This window comes from Capricornis sumatraensis, chromosome 2 (assembly GCF_032405125.1).
Source record: "Capricornis sumatraensis isolate serow.1 chromosome 2, serow.2, whole genome shotgun sequence".
Classification (NCBI taxonomy): Eukaryota; Metazoa; Chordata; class Mammalia; order Artiodactyla; family Bovidae; genus Capricornis; species Capricornis sumatraensis.
The window spans coordinates 132,036,213-132,050,913 of record NC_091070.1 but is presented as its reverse complement, the minus strand read 5'-3'; the positions used below and the strand labels follow the sequence as shown (position 1 = coordinate 132,050,913).

At 48.7% G+C, this 14,701-nt stretch overlaps 1 protein-coding gene across 1 annotated transcript; it reads left to right on the top strand.

Moving 5' to 3' along the window:
* Positions 1 to 360: 360 nt before the first annotated feature.
* Positions 361 to 14,096, top strand: WNT2B (Wnt family member 2B). Its single transcript, XM_068965898.1, has 5 exons — positions 361 to 551; positions 6,448 to 6,668; positions 7,707 to 7,984; positions 8,660 to 8,924; positions 13,867 to 14,096. Exons 1-5 carry the CDS (start codon positions 361 to 363, stop codon positions 14,094 to 14,096), a joined length of 1,185 nt encoding a protein of 394 aa, XP_068821999.1.
* Positions 14,097 to 14,701: the final 605 nt, after the last annotated feature.

Here is a 14,701-nt window from a genome sequence, read left to right as displayed (position 1 = left end):
GTCCGGGGCTTCGGCCCCGCCCCGCGCCGTCCAATGAGAGCCCGCGGCCGGAGGGGCTGTCCGCACACTCTGTCCGCAGCCCCACTCCGCGCCGCCGACCCCCTGACACTGCAACCCTGCCTGGGCAGCTCGCCCCACATCCCGAGTTCGGCGCGGTGTCGTCGGCTTCCAGACACGGCTCCCTGTGCCCCTCTCCGGGACCTGGCGCCCCGGCTCCTGGACTCTAGGTGCCCTTGGGTCCCCGGCCGGCGGCGAGCCTTATGGCCCCCCAGGGGGGTGAAGTAGGAGCAGCCTGAGTACCCTCAGCCGGTGCCCCGTCCACGCCCCTCCGGGCCGCGTGGCGGGAGTCTTCGGGGAGCTATGCTGAGGCCGGGTGGTGCGGAGGAATCCGCGCAGCTACCCCCTCGACGCGTTCGCTCCCCTGTCCGCGAGTCGGCTGCCAGACCCACGGCCCCCGACGGCTCTCGGGCTTCGGCCCGCCTGAGTCTTGCCTGCCTTCTGTTGCTGCTACTGCTGCTGACGCTGCCGGCCCGCGTAGACACGTCCTGGTGGTGAGTGTGGCTCTCGGGGTTGGGAGGGTGAGGTCCTGGGTGAAAGAGGCCAGACGCGCCCAAAGGGAATATACAGCTCCCGGCACCCGCTGCTCAGGAGACCAGGTTGTCGCTGTAACGGGAATTAGAGACGATCCGGGCTCAACTGTCACTGAAGTCGCCAAGGGGCGCAGGGGCATGGGGAGGGGGTAAGGTGGCGTCGCTCCTTCCCCGTCCGGTGATGAGGGCGCTAGGTACTCGGAGCAGGGACGCGGGGTAATCGAGGCTTCTCAGACCTCCTCTATTTCAGCTCCGTTCTCGTAGGGCAAAAGCTACCTTACGAGTTTCTCTTAGGATGGATTCAAGGAACCAGTCGCCCATCTGGGGCCGCGGTGGCCGTCCAAGAGAACTCTCCGATCCCCTGAGGTTGTCCCCGCCTGCCCTCGGGAGGTGGGGAAAGAGGCAGCTGGCAAGCTTGGACAAGCCTCTCGTTGGTCGACCCTCACCCCACCACGCAGTAAGGCGCGGGTGAGGCAGCGGTACCCAGCGCAAGGTTTAGAAATGGAATTAAGGCAAAAACTACCCCATTAACTCCCACAACTAAAACAGATTACTTGGGTTTGCATACTTTAGACATTTTGTCTTCAGCCTGTTTTGCGGATCTCACTTCGAACCTTTATCTCCTTCTCTGCTTCCTTTTTCTTCTCTAGATGAGCCCATCTCCCATCTTTTCCCCTCTAAGAACTAGAGGCTTCTAGTCTCAAAGCATTAAAAGATCTTCTCCTCAGATTTCTTGCAGGCCTTAGACACCAGGCATTTCACATGAGGGCAAATGAGGCAGAAGGAATTACGAATCCACTGGGTATCTGTTCTTCTCTCCGCCCCCCCTCCCCCCTCCCCGGGTCTAGATAGCACCCATCTTTTTCTCACAGAACTGAGCTGCCCTCTCTCCTCCCCTACCTCCTAGGGGCTGAGCAGGGGGAGAGTGGGACTGAGAAATGACTTAGTAGTCTTGTCTTTCCTCTTCACCCCCCAATTAAACTGGCCTCTTTGACTAGGCTGTTACCCCTCTCTACCCATGCAATGCCCGCCTTCCTCTCCTTACTCTGCCCCTCCCCCCAGACCTCCACCTCCTCCACAGAGTGTGGTCTCTTTCCCCCTTGTACCCTGTGGCTTCTCTCTGGATTTGGAATCTTGGCTGAAGAAAGGTGAGGGGTAGCTGGCTGAAGGGCCAGCGAGCTTGGGCCGCAGATTCCTATCATTTCAAGATGCGTCTTTCTCCATCCCCATCTTCCCCCCGCCCTGCCCCCCTCCCTGCTTTCCTGTTTCAGAAAAATCTCTTCTTGGGATCTTTTTTATCTCTGCAGTGTTGGGGAAGGCAAGGAGGGGGGTTCTGGATGGGGGAGCAGGGAGGCCCATATCTTACATCTGGCTTGAAACATTCTTTTAGAAAAGGAAAAGGAAGAAGGGGATGAGGAGAAAAGCCCTTCAAAGTTCTGTGTGAGATCAAAGCTACCCTTTACTTTCATGGGCTCAGTTTTGGCTGGAGACTTGTGCCTTCGGTGGCCTTGTAGACGGAGAATGAAATGATCACTGTGCATCTTTATCCATCCCGGATAACAGTTTGCTTTTAGGGACTCTTGATTGCTTCTTACCAATTTGGGAGGCAGCCTTGGTCCACCTGCTGTTTAGGTGAGGAAGTGTCACTCTGGTAATTTCAGCATCCTGGTTAAGCAGCTCCTAAAGGCCTAACTGGGGCTCTTCCGAGCCTCCATTTTGTCCCCTTGGCTACCCTCTCTTTTCCTTTCTCCCTCTATTACTCTCCCCCCATGTGGTTCATATTAAAGATTTTGGAAAAACTCCTGGGTGAAAGAGCTAGCTAGGGAGGGAGGGAAGCAGATGAGTGGGTGATACGGAGGGATTCAGCAGTCCCTGTGAACTGGAGGAAGGCAGCAACAGGGCCAGGATGGGCAGTGAGTGTGAGGCCATTTCAGTCTGCTTGCCTCATAAGGGTCATAGCTGCAGGCCCCAGATGCCTGCCTCAGTAGTCATCACTTCTGGGATAAAGTAGAAAGCTGCTTTCCAAAGGCAGGTTAGGCCCCCAAGGTGATTCTCTTTCTCTTAGGAAACAAACAAAAAAATCAGCTAGATTGATATTCTGTACAACCCTCTGAAGAGACAGATGCCTGTTGACTCTGTGTGTATCCATGTTCCACTCAGGAGCAGAATGTCATCACTATCACTAGTTAACAATCTGATCTTCCTCACAGCCCTTCCCCTTACTCTCCAACCACTCCCTTCCTCTTCTGATCTTTAAGTGGAGGAGGAAACGGATGGTCTCTTCTAAGCAAGAAAAATAGAACAAGAAATGGGGGTCTCCTGGCATGTGCCTCCCTGTACTAGTCTGTATTCTGCAGGGGCTTGGATGTCAGGAATCACAAGAGCAGGACTGTATTCAGGACTGTGGTTCACAGAAAGAGGAACAAAGTGGTATCGCGACATTAATATTATTGGGTGTGTTTTTGGGGGCCTTGCCACCAGGCTTCTGGGATCTCAGTTCCCCAACCTGCACCCTCCCCACCCCTGGGGAATTCCTCAATATTAACATTAGTTATCAACAACTGCTATTTAATGAGCCCTTCCTAAGTTCCTGATACTATGGCCAAATGCTTATAAGCACAATCTTCTTCAATTCCTAAAATAATACAGCAAGACAGATAATATTATCCCCATTTCACACACGAAGAAACTGAAGGATAGGAGGGGCATAATAAGTAATTCAAGTTCACACCAATTTTGGAGCCTGATTGGTCTACGACTGGTTAAGCATTGTGTGCTTCTCTTATGGTTGGAATTGAAAATAAGCTTGGACTTTGGAGTCCGATGTCCTTGGTTCACCCCAGTTCTCCTTTGACTAGCCCTGATGGACAGCGCTGAGTATTGTTAATCTCCCAGACCTCAGTTTCTTCACCTGTAAAATGGAGCTCTCTCTCATAGGATTTTTGTGTAGACAAATGTTTTGTGAACTGTCAAGTATCATATAAATGATACTGTCTTAAGATATTCAGGGAGGATAATAGTTTTATCCTTGTGTTCAACGTCCAATATGGGCTGGGCTAAACCATGTACATACACTAAGGACTGTAAAAGAAAGGAAGTGAACAAAAAGAGGATCCCTGGCCTTATTCAAAAGATACAAACTTAAAACACCTGCAGTGTCAACAAGGAGTAAAGCTGTAGTTGAAATGATGCTTATGGCTAGCTAGGAGGAGTATGGAGTTGGGGAATAAATCAGAGCAGTCAGGTTTTGTTTTATTCAACAAATAGTTACTGAGTACCTGTTTTGTGCCAGACATTGTTCAAGGTACTGGAGATACTGAACAAAATAAATACAAATCCCTGCCTTCAAAGAGCAGCATGTCCTAATCATCTGGGGATGTTGGTAAAATGTCAGTTCAGTAGGCCTGGAATGGGGCCTGAGGCACTGAATTTCTAACAGGTTCCCAGGAGATGCTGATGCTGCTGTTCTGGGGAGCACACTTTGAGTAGCAAGGAGCTAGAGTAGGGTATGAGTCACTTTGTCAGAGGAAGGGATAGGAACTGGTCAAAGGCAGGCAAAGAGAGCATTCTGGAGCAGGAAGCTGAGAAGAAAGTAAAAACTTCTGGAAGGGGAACAGAGCTAGAGAGTCAGGGGCATTTCTACTGGCCCATCAGCTGGGAGATGCCTTAAATATCTTTCTGCCCCTAACAGCTGAACTCAGTGCTTAGCACATGGTTGGCATCTTTGTAGGCACATGCTGAATTTAGAGGAACATAGGGGTGGGTGGACCTCAAGCTGCTTTATTGGAGGCCCCCACACTGACTACAAGGTGTTGACCATTGGAAGTCCTCGTCTGCATATTCTCAAAGCAGCATATGCAGTGGGTTAAGAGTGGTAGTAGAGGAAATTATCTTCCCATAGGAGATACTGAGCAGATATTCCCACGCTCAGTGAGGATGTAACGAGGAAGAACCGATGTGGGCTGCAGCAGAATGGAGTTAAGTTAGACCACAGGAAGGACTTTTTACCAGAGTTTGGCCTGCCCTACTCCAGACTGTCTCATGAGGGCTGGATTACTGGTCTCCCATTCCCGTCCAACCCCCCTCTTCCCAAGCCCCAGTTAAAAAAACAAACACCCATTGCCTAGAGCAGTACTCAGGGCTGAACTGGGAAAGCAGAATGGTGGTGAGACAGGGACAGGCTCCAACTCCAACGGTCCTGATTCTCCAAACAAAGCACCGCGGCAGTGGGTGTAACTCCCGGCTGTGCGTCAGGCAGCCCTTTCCGGCCTGGCCCAGACCAGGGTGTTTATTTTGTTTGTTCCTGGAAGCTGTTGCCCTGATGGACAGTGCTGGGGACGCTGATTCCATGGGATTTGCTAGTGGTGGACCAGCCCTCTCACCCCTCCCCGGGACAGATGGGCCCCATCAGCCCTGCTGAGTTCCAGAAGAGGCAAGCATCAGCCCTCCTTGTGTTTGTTTGAGTTGGTGTCACCAGTGGTGATCCAGTCTGTGGGTGAGGGCTGGGTTTGCGAGTGCAGGGGGAGGGGGGAGTGTTGCAGAGGACACAGAGCCCAGGGCAGTCCAGCTTTTCCCTCTCCCCTCTGGCTGCCCTCCCTTCTCCTCACCCACTTCTAGGCCCATTCTGGGGCCTTTCCCAAACCACAGGCTCATTCACAGCTCAAATCGAATCTTTTCTGTCTGTAGCAGCAACAACCCTCCAGGGCCTCCACCTGTGCAGAAAAGGGGCATGAAGGCATCCCTTGATGTGTTAGGACAGGAGAATAAAGAATTCCCAGCAAATCAAGGGCGGTGCTGGAAACAGAGAAAGGGGGTGGGGAATGAGTGTATGGGTCAGATCTCATTTGATGGCCTTGTGGGGAGAAAAGGTGATGATGAACTCCTGCCTTCTCTCTGAAATGTTCTTCCTGAGGCTTGTGGTGGAGTCCAGGGCTAACTGTGTTTGAATGAAGAAAAAACACTTCCTAAGAAAATTAATAATGACTGTAGCAACCCACATATCTTTTAGTAGCTCTCCTAATCTAATTGATCTTCTTATAATTGTTCACCTAGGCAGACTGGGGACTGGAATATGGGGAGTGTCACTCTGTTGCTTAATCTTGGCCTTTGGTTTCCCACGGCAAACAGCCCCCTGCCCATGCACATTCATCCAGGACATTATGCCCTATAAATTGGGAAGGATGATTTTGAAAGACTCATTAGTTAAGAAAGGTCATGGGACATAGAAGTAAAGGGTATGGGGAAGAGAGTGGCATGGGGGTCTTCCTTCCCAGATCTCACCATTGGGAATGAGGACTTTTAGCTATATGGGTCTGACTGGAGCTGTAAACATCACTCAGAATTGCCCACTTATTTGTCTTCCCACTGGCCCCTCCCCACCTCCATCCTTCTTCCCCCAAACCATGCTATATGAACCAGTTTATGTAGGACATGCCTCTGACATGTGGGTGTAACAATGCTGTCTCAGACACTTAATTCTGCTATTTTTCCATGAGGCTCTTAACATTGATTAGGTAAACAGGCAATGGGGTTTGTGTGACATGCCCATAGCTTCTGTGTACGTGACACATGCCTGGCCTGTGTTTTGGGAGTGTGTGTCCCTTTGGTTTTTGGCTGGGGAACTGGTGATGGTGGGAGACCACTCAGTTACTCTCTCTGAAACAGAATGTTTCTTGAAGGCTTGTGGGGATTGGTTCTTCCCTGAGGCCTTGGGGAATATGGGTTGGAGGAGGGGGAAGGAACCTCTAAAGGTCTGAGTGCCAAGCCTTTCCCCTAGTTACTCCCCCCCACCCCGCCCCCTGCCCCTGGATTGCAGAATAAAGCCAGATGCTCTGACAGGGCCCTCTCCACCTTGCAGGTACATCGGGGCACTAGGGGCCCGTGTGATCTGTGACAATATCCCGGGGCTGGTGAGCCGGCAGCGGCAGCTGTGCCAGCGTTACCCAGACATCATGCGCTCCGTGGGCGAGGGTGCCCGAGAGTGGATCCGAGAGTGTCAGCACCAGTTCCGCCACCATCGCTGGAACTGCACCACCCTGGACCGGGACCACACTGTCTTTGGCCGTGTCATGCTCAGAAGTAGGGGCTTCTTCCAGTTCCTTCTCTTTCTGTGCTTGGTTGGGGTGGTGAGTGGGTAGTGGGTGGAGTGCCTCTTTCCTACATTCTGCCTCATAATTAAGAGTAAAAACTGTGGGCAGAGCCCAGGATACAGTTGGAAACAGACCCTCAGTACCTTTGATATGTAGTCAGTGGCCCTTCTAAATCCCAGGGTTCCAGGATGATGGGTCAGAGCAACAGCATTCCCTGGTAACCTCCATCCTTCATCCTCCCTTTTCCTTCCCTCCCCAACCCCCCAGCCTTCAGACTGCCATCCATGAACTGTAAGACTGAGGACTGGAAATGGCTGCTCTGTTCTTACCAACACCATCACTACCCTCAGCCCAACACTCCCAACATTATAGTAATGGGAGGGAGAGATAAACAGAAAGGTGATATGTAAATATTTGGGAAGTCAGCGGCTTGGACTTGGCTCAGCAGAAGAGCTAAGCCGAGCTAAACAGTAAACTAGGAGAAAGGGAATGAGACGAGATTCTGGAGGTGTCAGAGGGACAAGAGTGATGATTCATCAATCCCCAAGAGGAGAGAAGGAAGAAAGCTGGCTGGAGAAAGTAGCCTGTCTCTTCAAATAGGATGACCCCTGGGCTGGGGGCTCCACTGCAGGGGAACTGTCCAGCAGAGTGGGCCTGAAAAGGCCTGGAATGTGGACTGAGGCTGAGTTGGCTAAGCAGGGGTTGGCACTCAGTGGGAGGGAAAGATTCACTGTGAAAGTTTTCAATGGCTGGACCCAGGGAGTTTGGAAGGAAGCAGGAGTACAGGTCAGCCCAAGAGGTCAGATGTACAAAGAAGTAGATAGAGAGTTGTGAGGGCTGAGGGGAAGGGGGTAGACACTCTGGGGAACGTTCTCGGAAGGGAAGCGTACTCTGAATAAAGGAAGCATAGGGGTTTCCCTGGGAAAGAAAAGGAAAAGAGGTTTTAGAGTTGGAGGTTGTGTGGGCTGAAGAAGGAGACAGACGTGGGGCTCTTTCCTGAAACATGCTTCTCCTTTTCTCTCTCTAGGTAGCCGGGAGGCAGCATTTGTATATGCCATCTCATCAGCAGGGGTGGTCCATGCTATCACTCGTGCCTGTAGCCAGGGTGAACTGAGTGTGTGCAGCTGTGACCCCTATACCCGTGGCCGACACCATGACCAACGTGGGGACTTTGACTGGGGTGGCTGCAGTGACAACATCCACTATGGTGTTCGCTTTGCCAAAGCCTTCGTGGATGCCAAGGAGAAGAGGCTTAAGGATGCCCGGGCTCTCATGAACTTACATAACAATCGCTGTGGTCGCACGGTCAGTACTCATGTGTGTGCATGTACATGCGTATTTGCTGGGGATGGCCAGTACCTATGATCATGGAGTGAATGTGAAGGGAGAAGGGCTGAAGGCTTCTGGATTACTTCCAAAAGCCCCAACCCTTGGAAGAGGAGCAGGAAATGCAAGGGACCTTTGGGAATGCCAAGGTTCAACCTGGAGCATAAAGAGTCTTCACATAGGTGGGATTAAGGAAAGGTGGAGAAAAGAAGGGAAATAACTTTTAAAGAAATCACCTCCTAAAGTCTGAGGAGGATTAGAGCTTATTCCAGTCAGTGCACTGGCCTTTGAGCACCACCTATATGCCTAGCACTGTGCTGGAAAATGACATGCCACAAAAGCAGAAGGCATGGTACCTTGAACTCTGAGACATAAGAAAAACAGAGGATGTGCCATAGCTATGAACAGAATCCTGGGGCTTGAAAATTCAAATGGGCTTTCATGAAAATAAAAGCACTGTTGGTCTAGGAAGGTTTCCTGGAAGAATCTGGTCAGGAACAATGGGTGCGATCTGACTGGGGAGAGAACAGAAGAACCAGTGGCTCCACCAGCTGACCAGGGCCAGCAGACCTCAGGGCACTCATGCTTTTAGTCCTAGGGATGACCACAAAGTACCCTGACTGCTTTTCCCTTTGCTGCGTCCCCACCTTTCAGGCTGTGCGGCGGTTTCTGAAGCTGGAGTGTAAGTGCCATGGCGTGAGTGGCTCCTGTACTCTGCGCACCTGCTGGCGTGCGCTCTCAGATTTTCGCCGCACAGGTGATTACCTGCGGCGGCGCTATGACGGGGCTGTGCAAGTAACAGCCACCCAGGATGGCGCAAACTTCACGGCAGCTCGCCAAGGCTATCGCCGTGCTACCCGGACTGACCTGGTCTACTTTGACAACTCCCCAGACTACTGTGTCTTGGACAAGGCTGCAGGTGAGTAAGGAAAGCAGGTAGGGACATGGAGCCCCAGGTCTCAGTGCAGGCACCTCTAGTTAATCATGGTCCATTCAGCATCAGGAGTTAGGGATGGAAGTTGGAGGAGTCAGTCAGATGTGAGAATAATCTTGTAATAAGATTACTGATTTATGCCTCAGTCTGCCAGGCCCAAAGCTGCCTAGAGAGGAGAGGAGAGGTCTCCCTGAGACCTGAGGTCATCTAGCACTCCTTTACATTCCCAGCATCTGGGATACAGTAGTTACTGCTTGGTGAATGTTCAAATGATTCACCCATTTCAGTACCAAGCTAATGTATGGGCTATGCAGAGGCATAGGATGCAGACCGAGTTTTGGCTCTTTACAATCTAGCTAAATAAATGAGAGATAACAGGCAGATAATGCAACTGCAAAAGACAGCAAAAAAAGGTTTATTTGAAAATGTCGCCTTTTAAGTTGTTTCTTGAAATGTGGAGATTATCTGGATAGCTAGAGAGGACAATAGGTAGATATTCTCTACACGAGTAGAATGGTAGGTAGAAAAGCACGTGATCTGTTCCACAAGCAGAATGCAGGTTAACCTGACTGAGTAAGGTTTGGGGCAGGGGAGATGAAAGGTAGAAAGATAGGTGGGAAATAGACCATGAGTGACCCCGAGAGAGCTTATCCAATGTGCTGTCACTGAAAATTCTAAAATGGAATTGGGGAAGCAAGGAGAGAGGAGATCCCTAGCAGTGGCTGACCATCAGCAAATCATTTTTGAATCTGTCCCATGTATTTGTGGTGGAATTCTTGGGAATGCTGGAAGGTGATGTAGTATTCCCCTAGAAAAGTGGAAGTCACCATCATGGCTTGTATTTCAGCTTCAGATGAGTTAAACTAAACACAACCTGCAGTGGAACAGAACTGCTCTTCCCCTGGTTATTCTTACGGCTCTCAGGCTCATCTCTGCAGTATCAGCAGTCAGGACTTCAGTAAGGGGAAGCCAAAACCTTAGCTGTCTTCCACACTATTTGTTTTCACCTATCACTGTCATTCCCCGACAGGCAACTGGCTAGGAGCAAAACTGGGCACAGAAACAGGGTGGAGCTCTACCCAAGTCACAGAGAAAAGTAGCCTGTGTACTTTGAAGGGTGCTAGAGGCTTCCCTGTTGACTCAGACTGTAAAGAATCTGCCTGCAATGTAGGAGACCCAGGTTTGATCCCTGGGTTGGGAACATCTACTGGAGAAGGGAGTGGCTATCTACTCCAGTATTCTTGCCTGGAGAATCCCTTGGACAGAGGAGCCTGGCAGGCTATAGTCCATGGGGTTGCAAAGCATCAGAAATGACTTGAGTGACTAACACTTTCACTTGCAGGAGAAAAAAGGTCGAGGAAGCACTTCTGATTCTCCTAGTGATTTCCTGTCAGTTCAGTTCAGTTCAGTTACTCAGTCGTGTCCAACTCTTTGTGACCTCATGGACTACAGCATGCCAGGCTTCCTTGTCCATCACCAACTCCTGGAGCTTGCTCAAACTCATGTCCATCGAGTTGGTGATGCCATCCAACCATCTTATACTCTGTCGTCCCCTTCTCCTCCTGCCTTCTGTCTTTTCCAGCATCAGGGTCTTTTCCAAGGAGTCAGTTCTTCGCATCAGGTGGCCAAAGTATTGGAGTTTCAGCTTCAACATCAGCCCTTCCAGTGAATATTCAGGACTGATCTCCTTTAGGACTGACTGGTTGGATCTCCTTGTAGTCCAAGGGACTCTCAAGAGTCTTCTCCAACACCACAGTTCAAAAGCATCAATTCTTTGGTGCTCAGCTTTCTTTATAGTCCAACTCTCACATCCATACATGACCACTGGAACAATCATAGCCTTGACTGCTGCTGCTGCTAAGTTGCTTCAGTCGTGTCCGACTCTGTGCGACCCCATAGATAGCAGCCCACCAGGCTCCGCCGTCCCTGGGATTCTCCAGGCAAGAACACTGGAGTGGGTTGCCATTTCCTTCTCCAATGCACGAAAGTGAAAAGTGAAAGTGAAGTTGCTCAGTTGTGTCCAACTCTTAGCGACCCCATGGACTGCAGCCCACCAGGTTCCTCTGTCCATGGGATCTTCCAGGCAAGAGTATTGGAGTGGGGTGCCATTGCCTTCTCCAATAGCCTTGACTAGATGGACCTTTTTTGGCAAAGTAACATCTCTGCTTTTTAATACAATGTCTAGGTTGGTCATAGCTTTTCTTCAAAGGAGTAAGTCTTTTAATTTCATGGCTGCAGTCACCATCTGCAGTGATTTTGGAGTCCCCAAAAATAAAGTCTGTCACTGTTTCCATTGTTTCTCCATCTATTTGCCGTGAAGTGATGGGACCATATGCCATGACCTTAGTTTTATTAAAGTTGAGTTTTAAGCCAACTTTTTCACTCTCATCATCCTAAAATGCACCTTTGGAGAAGGATCTTTGGAGTCAGGAGGGAAGGTGACTCAAATGTATGTGGGGTGTTCTCAGAGGCATAAAATTAAATCTCATAAAACCCAGAGTGGGGCCTGGAATTTAAAGGGTATGAGTCATCCCAGAAGGGAGTATGGATCCAGGATTTCCCTCTAAAGCAGTACAGTCCTATTGAACTTTCTGTGATGATAGAAATACTCGACATCTGTGCTCTTCAATACAGTAACCATTTAGTTATGTGTGATTACTGAGCACGTGAAATATAGCTAGTGTGACTGAGGAACTAAATATTAAAATTTATGTGCTTTTAATTGTGGTTTAGTTACTATGTTGTGTCCCAACTCTTTGTGACCCCATGAACTTAGCCCGCTAGGCTCCTCTGTCCATGGAATTTTCCAGATAAGAATACTGGAGTGGATTGCCGTTTCCTTCTTCAGGGCACCTTCTTGACCCAGGGATCGAACCCAGGTCTCCTGAATTGCAGGCAGATTCTTTACTGACTGAGTCACCAGGGAAGCCCTAATTTTTTTTTTTTTTGTAGTTCCATGAGTTTTTTTTAAAATCTTAATTGGAAGCTAATTACTTTACAGTATTGTGGTGGTTTCTGCCATACATTGACATGAACCAGCCAAGGGTGTACATGTGTTCCCCATCCTGACCCTCCCTCCCACCTCCCTCCCCATCCCATCCCTCAGGGTCATCCCAGTGCACCAGCTCTGAGCACCCTGTCTCATGCATCGAACTTGGACTAGCAATCTATTTCACATATGATAATATACATGTTTCAATGCTATTCCCTCAAATCATCCCACCCTCGCCTTCTCCCACAGAGTCCAAAAGGCTGTTCTATACATCTGTGTCTCTTTCGCTGTCTCGCATATAAGGTCATCATTACCATCTTTCTAAATTCCAAATATATGTGTTTTTCTTTCTGGCTTACTTCACTCTGTATAATAGGCTCCAATTTCATCCACCTCATTAGAACCGAATCAAATGCATTCTTTTTAATGGCTGAGTAATATTCCATTGTGTACATGTACCACAGCTTTCTTATCCATTCATCTGCAGATGGACATCTAGGTTGGGGAAGCCCTAATTTTAATTAACTTAAATCTAAATGATCACAATTGGCTAATGGCTACTACATAGGCCAGCTCAGCTCCAGAGTATTGAAGAGGCTTCTGGTGTACAAGAGAGTTAGGACCTAACTCCTAGTCACTCCACACTCTAGAGCAGTGGTCCCTAATGTTTTGGTTTGTATACTCCTATGGTTAAAAAAAATTTGAGCATGTACATCCAATACATGTATATTTACTTATGAATTATGTCTATGTTTCACTGTACTAACATGTACACCATAAAACATACAAAGCAGATATTTTAAATTGATGAGATTAAAAAATATAGAAGTAAGAGTATTTTCTATCCATATTTAATGGCATGTGGAGACTACTAATAGAAACCAGTTAAGTTATTATACGTTTTTTGAACCCCCAGGCTAGTCACTTTCCCATCTCCAGGAAAGGGCTAAAGTAGATATTCTCTAGGATCCATCCTATCCAAAATTCTAGGATTTTGTGATCTGTTGGCAGGATCTCTTTGGCAAAAATCAGTCAGAATGAGGTTGTGAGCATTCTCTGGAAGGGGAGTAACACCATCCATACCCTTCAAGAGTACCTACCATAGGGGGTAAAGCAAGGGATATTCTTTAGGAATTCCTTAGGGAGAAGCCTCCTGCCAGAAATGCTTATCAGTTTGTCCCTTCAGATGATTAGATATTCTTGGGCTTCCCTTGTGGCTCAGCTGGTAAAGAATCTGCCTGCAATGCAGGAGACCTGGGTTTGATTCCTAGGTTGGGAAGATCCCCTGGAGAGGGGAAAGGCTACCCACTCCAGTGTTCTGGCCTAGAGAATTCCATGGACTATACAGTCCATGGGGTCACAAAGAGTTGGACACAACTGAGCAACTTTTACACACACACTTCATCTACTGAGTTAGGTGCTATTAACTAACTTGCTAGACCTCATAGCTAAGAAGTGTAGAATTGGGTTTTAATCCTAGATAATTTGACATTGGGCCTATGCTTTTAATTTTACTTTCTCATATAGTACAACTTAATGAAATATAAACCAAGTTGTAGCCAGACTTCTTAGAAAAGATAAATTATTGGCTAAGTTTTTTATTTTAACTTTTTATTATATAAAATTTCACACATCAAGTAGAGAACCTTCACCCAGCTTTAAGTTATGACATTTTCAGGCTAAGTCTTGAAGGGAATATGGAGATATGTATTGGTAGGGAGTGCACTGCAGGAAAAGTCAGTGGTCTTTGGGGAGCCTTGATGGTGGGAGGAAATAGGCCTGGTGCAGAGGGCAATGAGATGGTCATTTTGGCTAGTGGGTATATTTTCAGGAAATGAGATTCTTTATGGTTTCCTCATGAGGATGTGGGTAAGGGAACCCAGAGCAGCTGAAGGAAGAGGTAACTTGGTTCTCACTCTCTCTTCCCCAACCCAGGTTCCCTAGGCACTGCAGGCCGAGTCTGTAGCAAGACATCTAAAGGGACAGACGGTTGTGAAATCATGTGCTGCGGCCGAGGGTATGACACAACTCGAGTTACCCGTGTCACCCAGTGTGAGTGCAAATTCCACTGGTGCTGTGCTGTGCGGTGCAAGGAGTGCAGAAACACTGTGGACGTCCATACTTGCAAGGCCCCCAAGAAGGCAGAGTGGCTGGATCAGACCTGAACATAAAAATACCTCACTCATCCCTCCACTTCAAACCTCCTGATTCAAAAGCACAAGATCTTTGCATGCACACCTTCCTCCACCCTCAACCCTGGGCTGCGACAGCCTCTATTTAAGGACTTGGAGAACACTCCAGAGGGACCCTGGTGTCCTAGCTGGTTCCTTAGCCCTGGGAAGGAGTTGACAGGGGATGTATTATAAAAACAAAACAAAACAAAACCGAGCAGCTCCCTGACTCCCCACTCTGTGGAGGCTAGAAGGGAGAGTGGAAGAGGTAGGAGTCTTCAGAGCGATATGAGTTGCACTAAAGCACATGGTCAAGGCTCATTCTTCCCTTCCCTTGCATTGGCTTCCTGATACTTCTTGTGTGTGCAAGAGAAAGGGTACCTGGAGAGAACTTCTTTTCCTACCTGGCCGAGGGTAGATGACAGAGATGAAACCACGTATCTTTTCCCTGGGTTAGTGTTAGCTAACTGCCTGGTATCCCAAAAGAAATTCTGCAACATTCTTTCACTATCAAGAGCCTGGGATTGCTAGATATGAGTTAGCATAGTGGACAAGGTTCCATTTTCATGCTCATATGTTTGTAAACTGCTGTGTTTTGT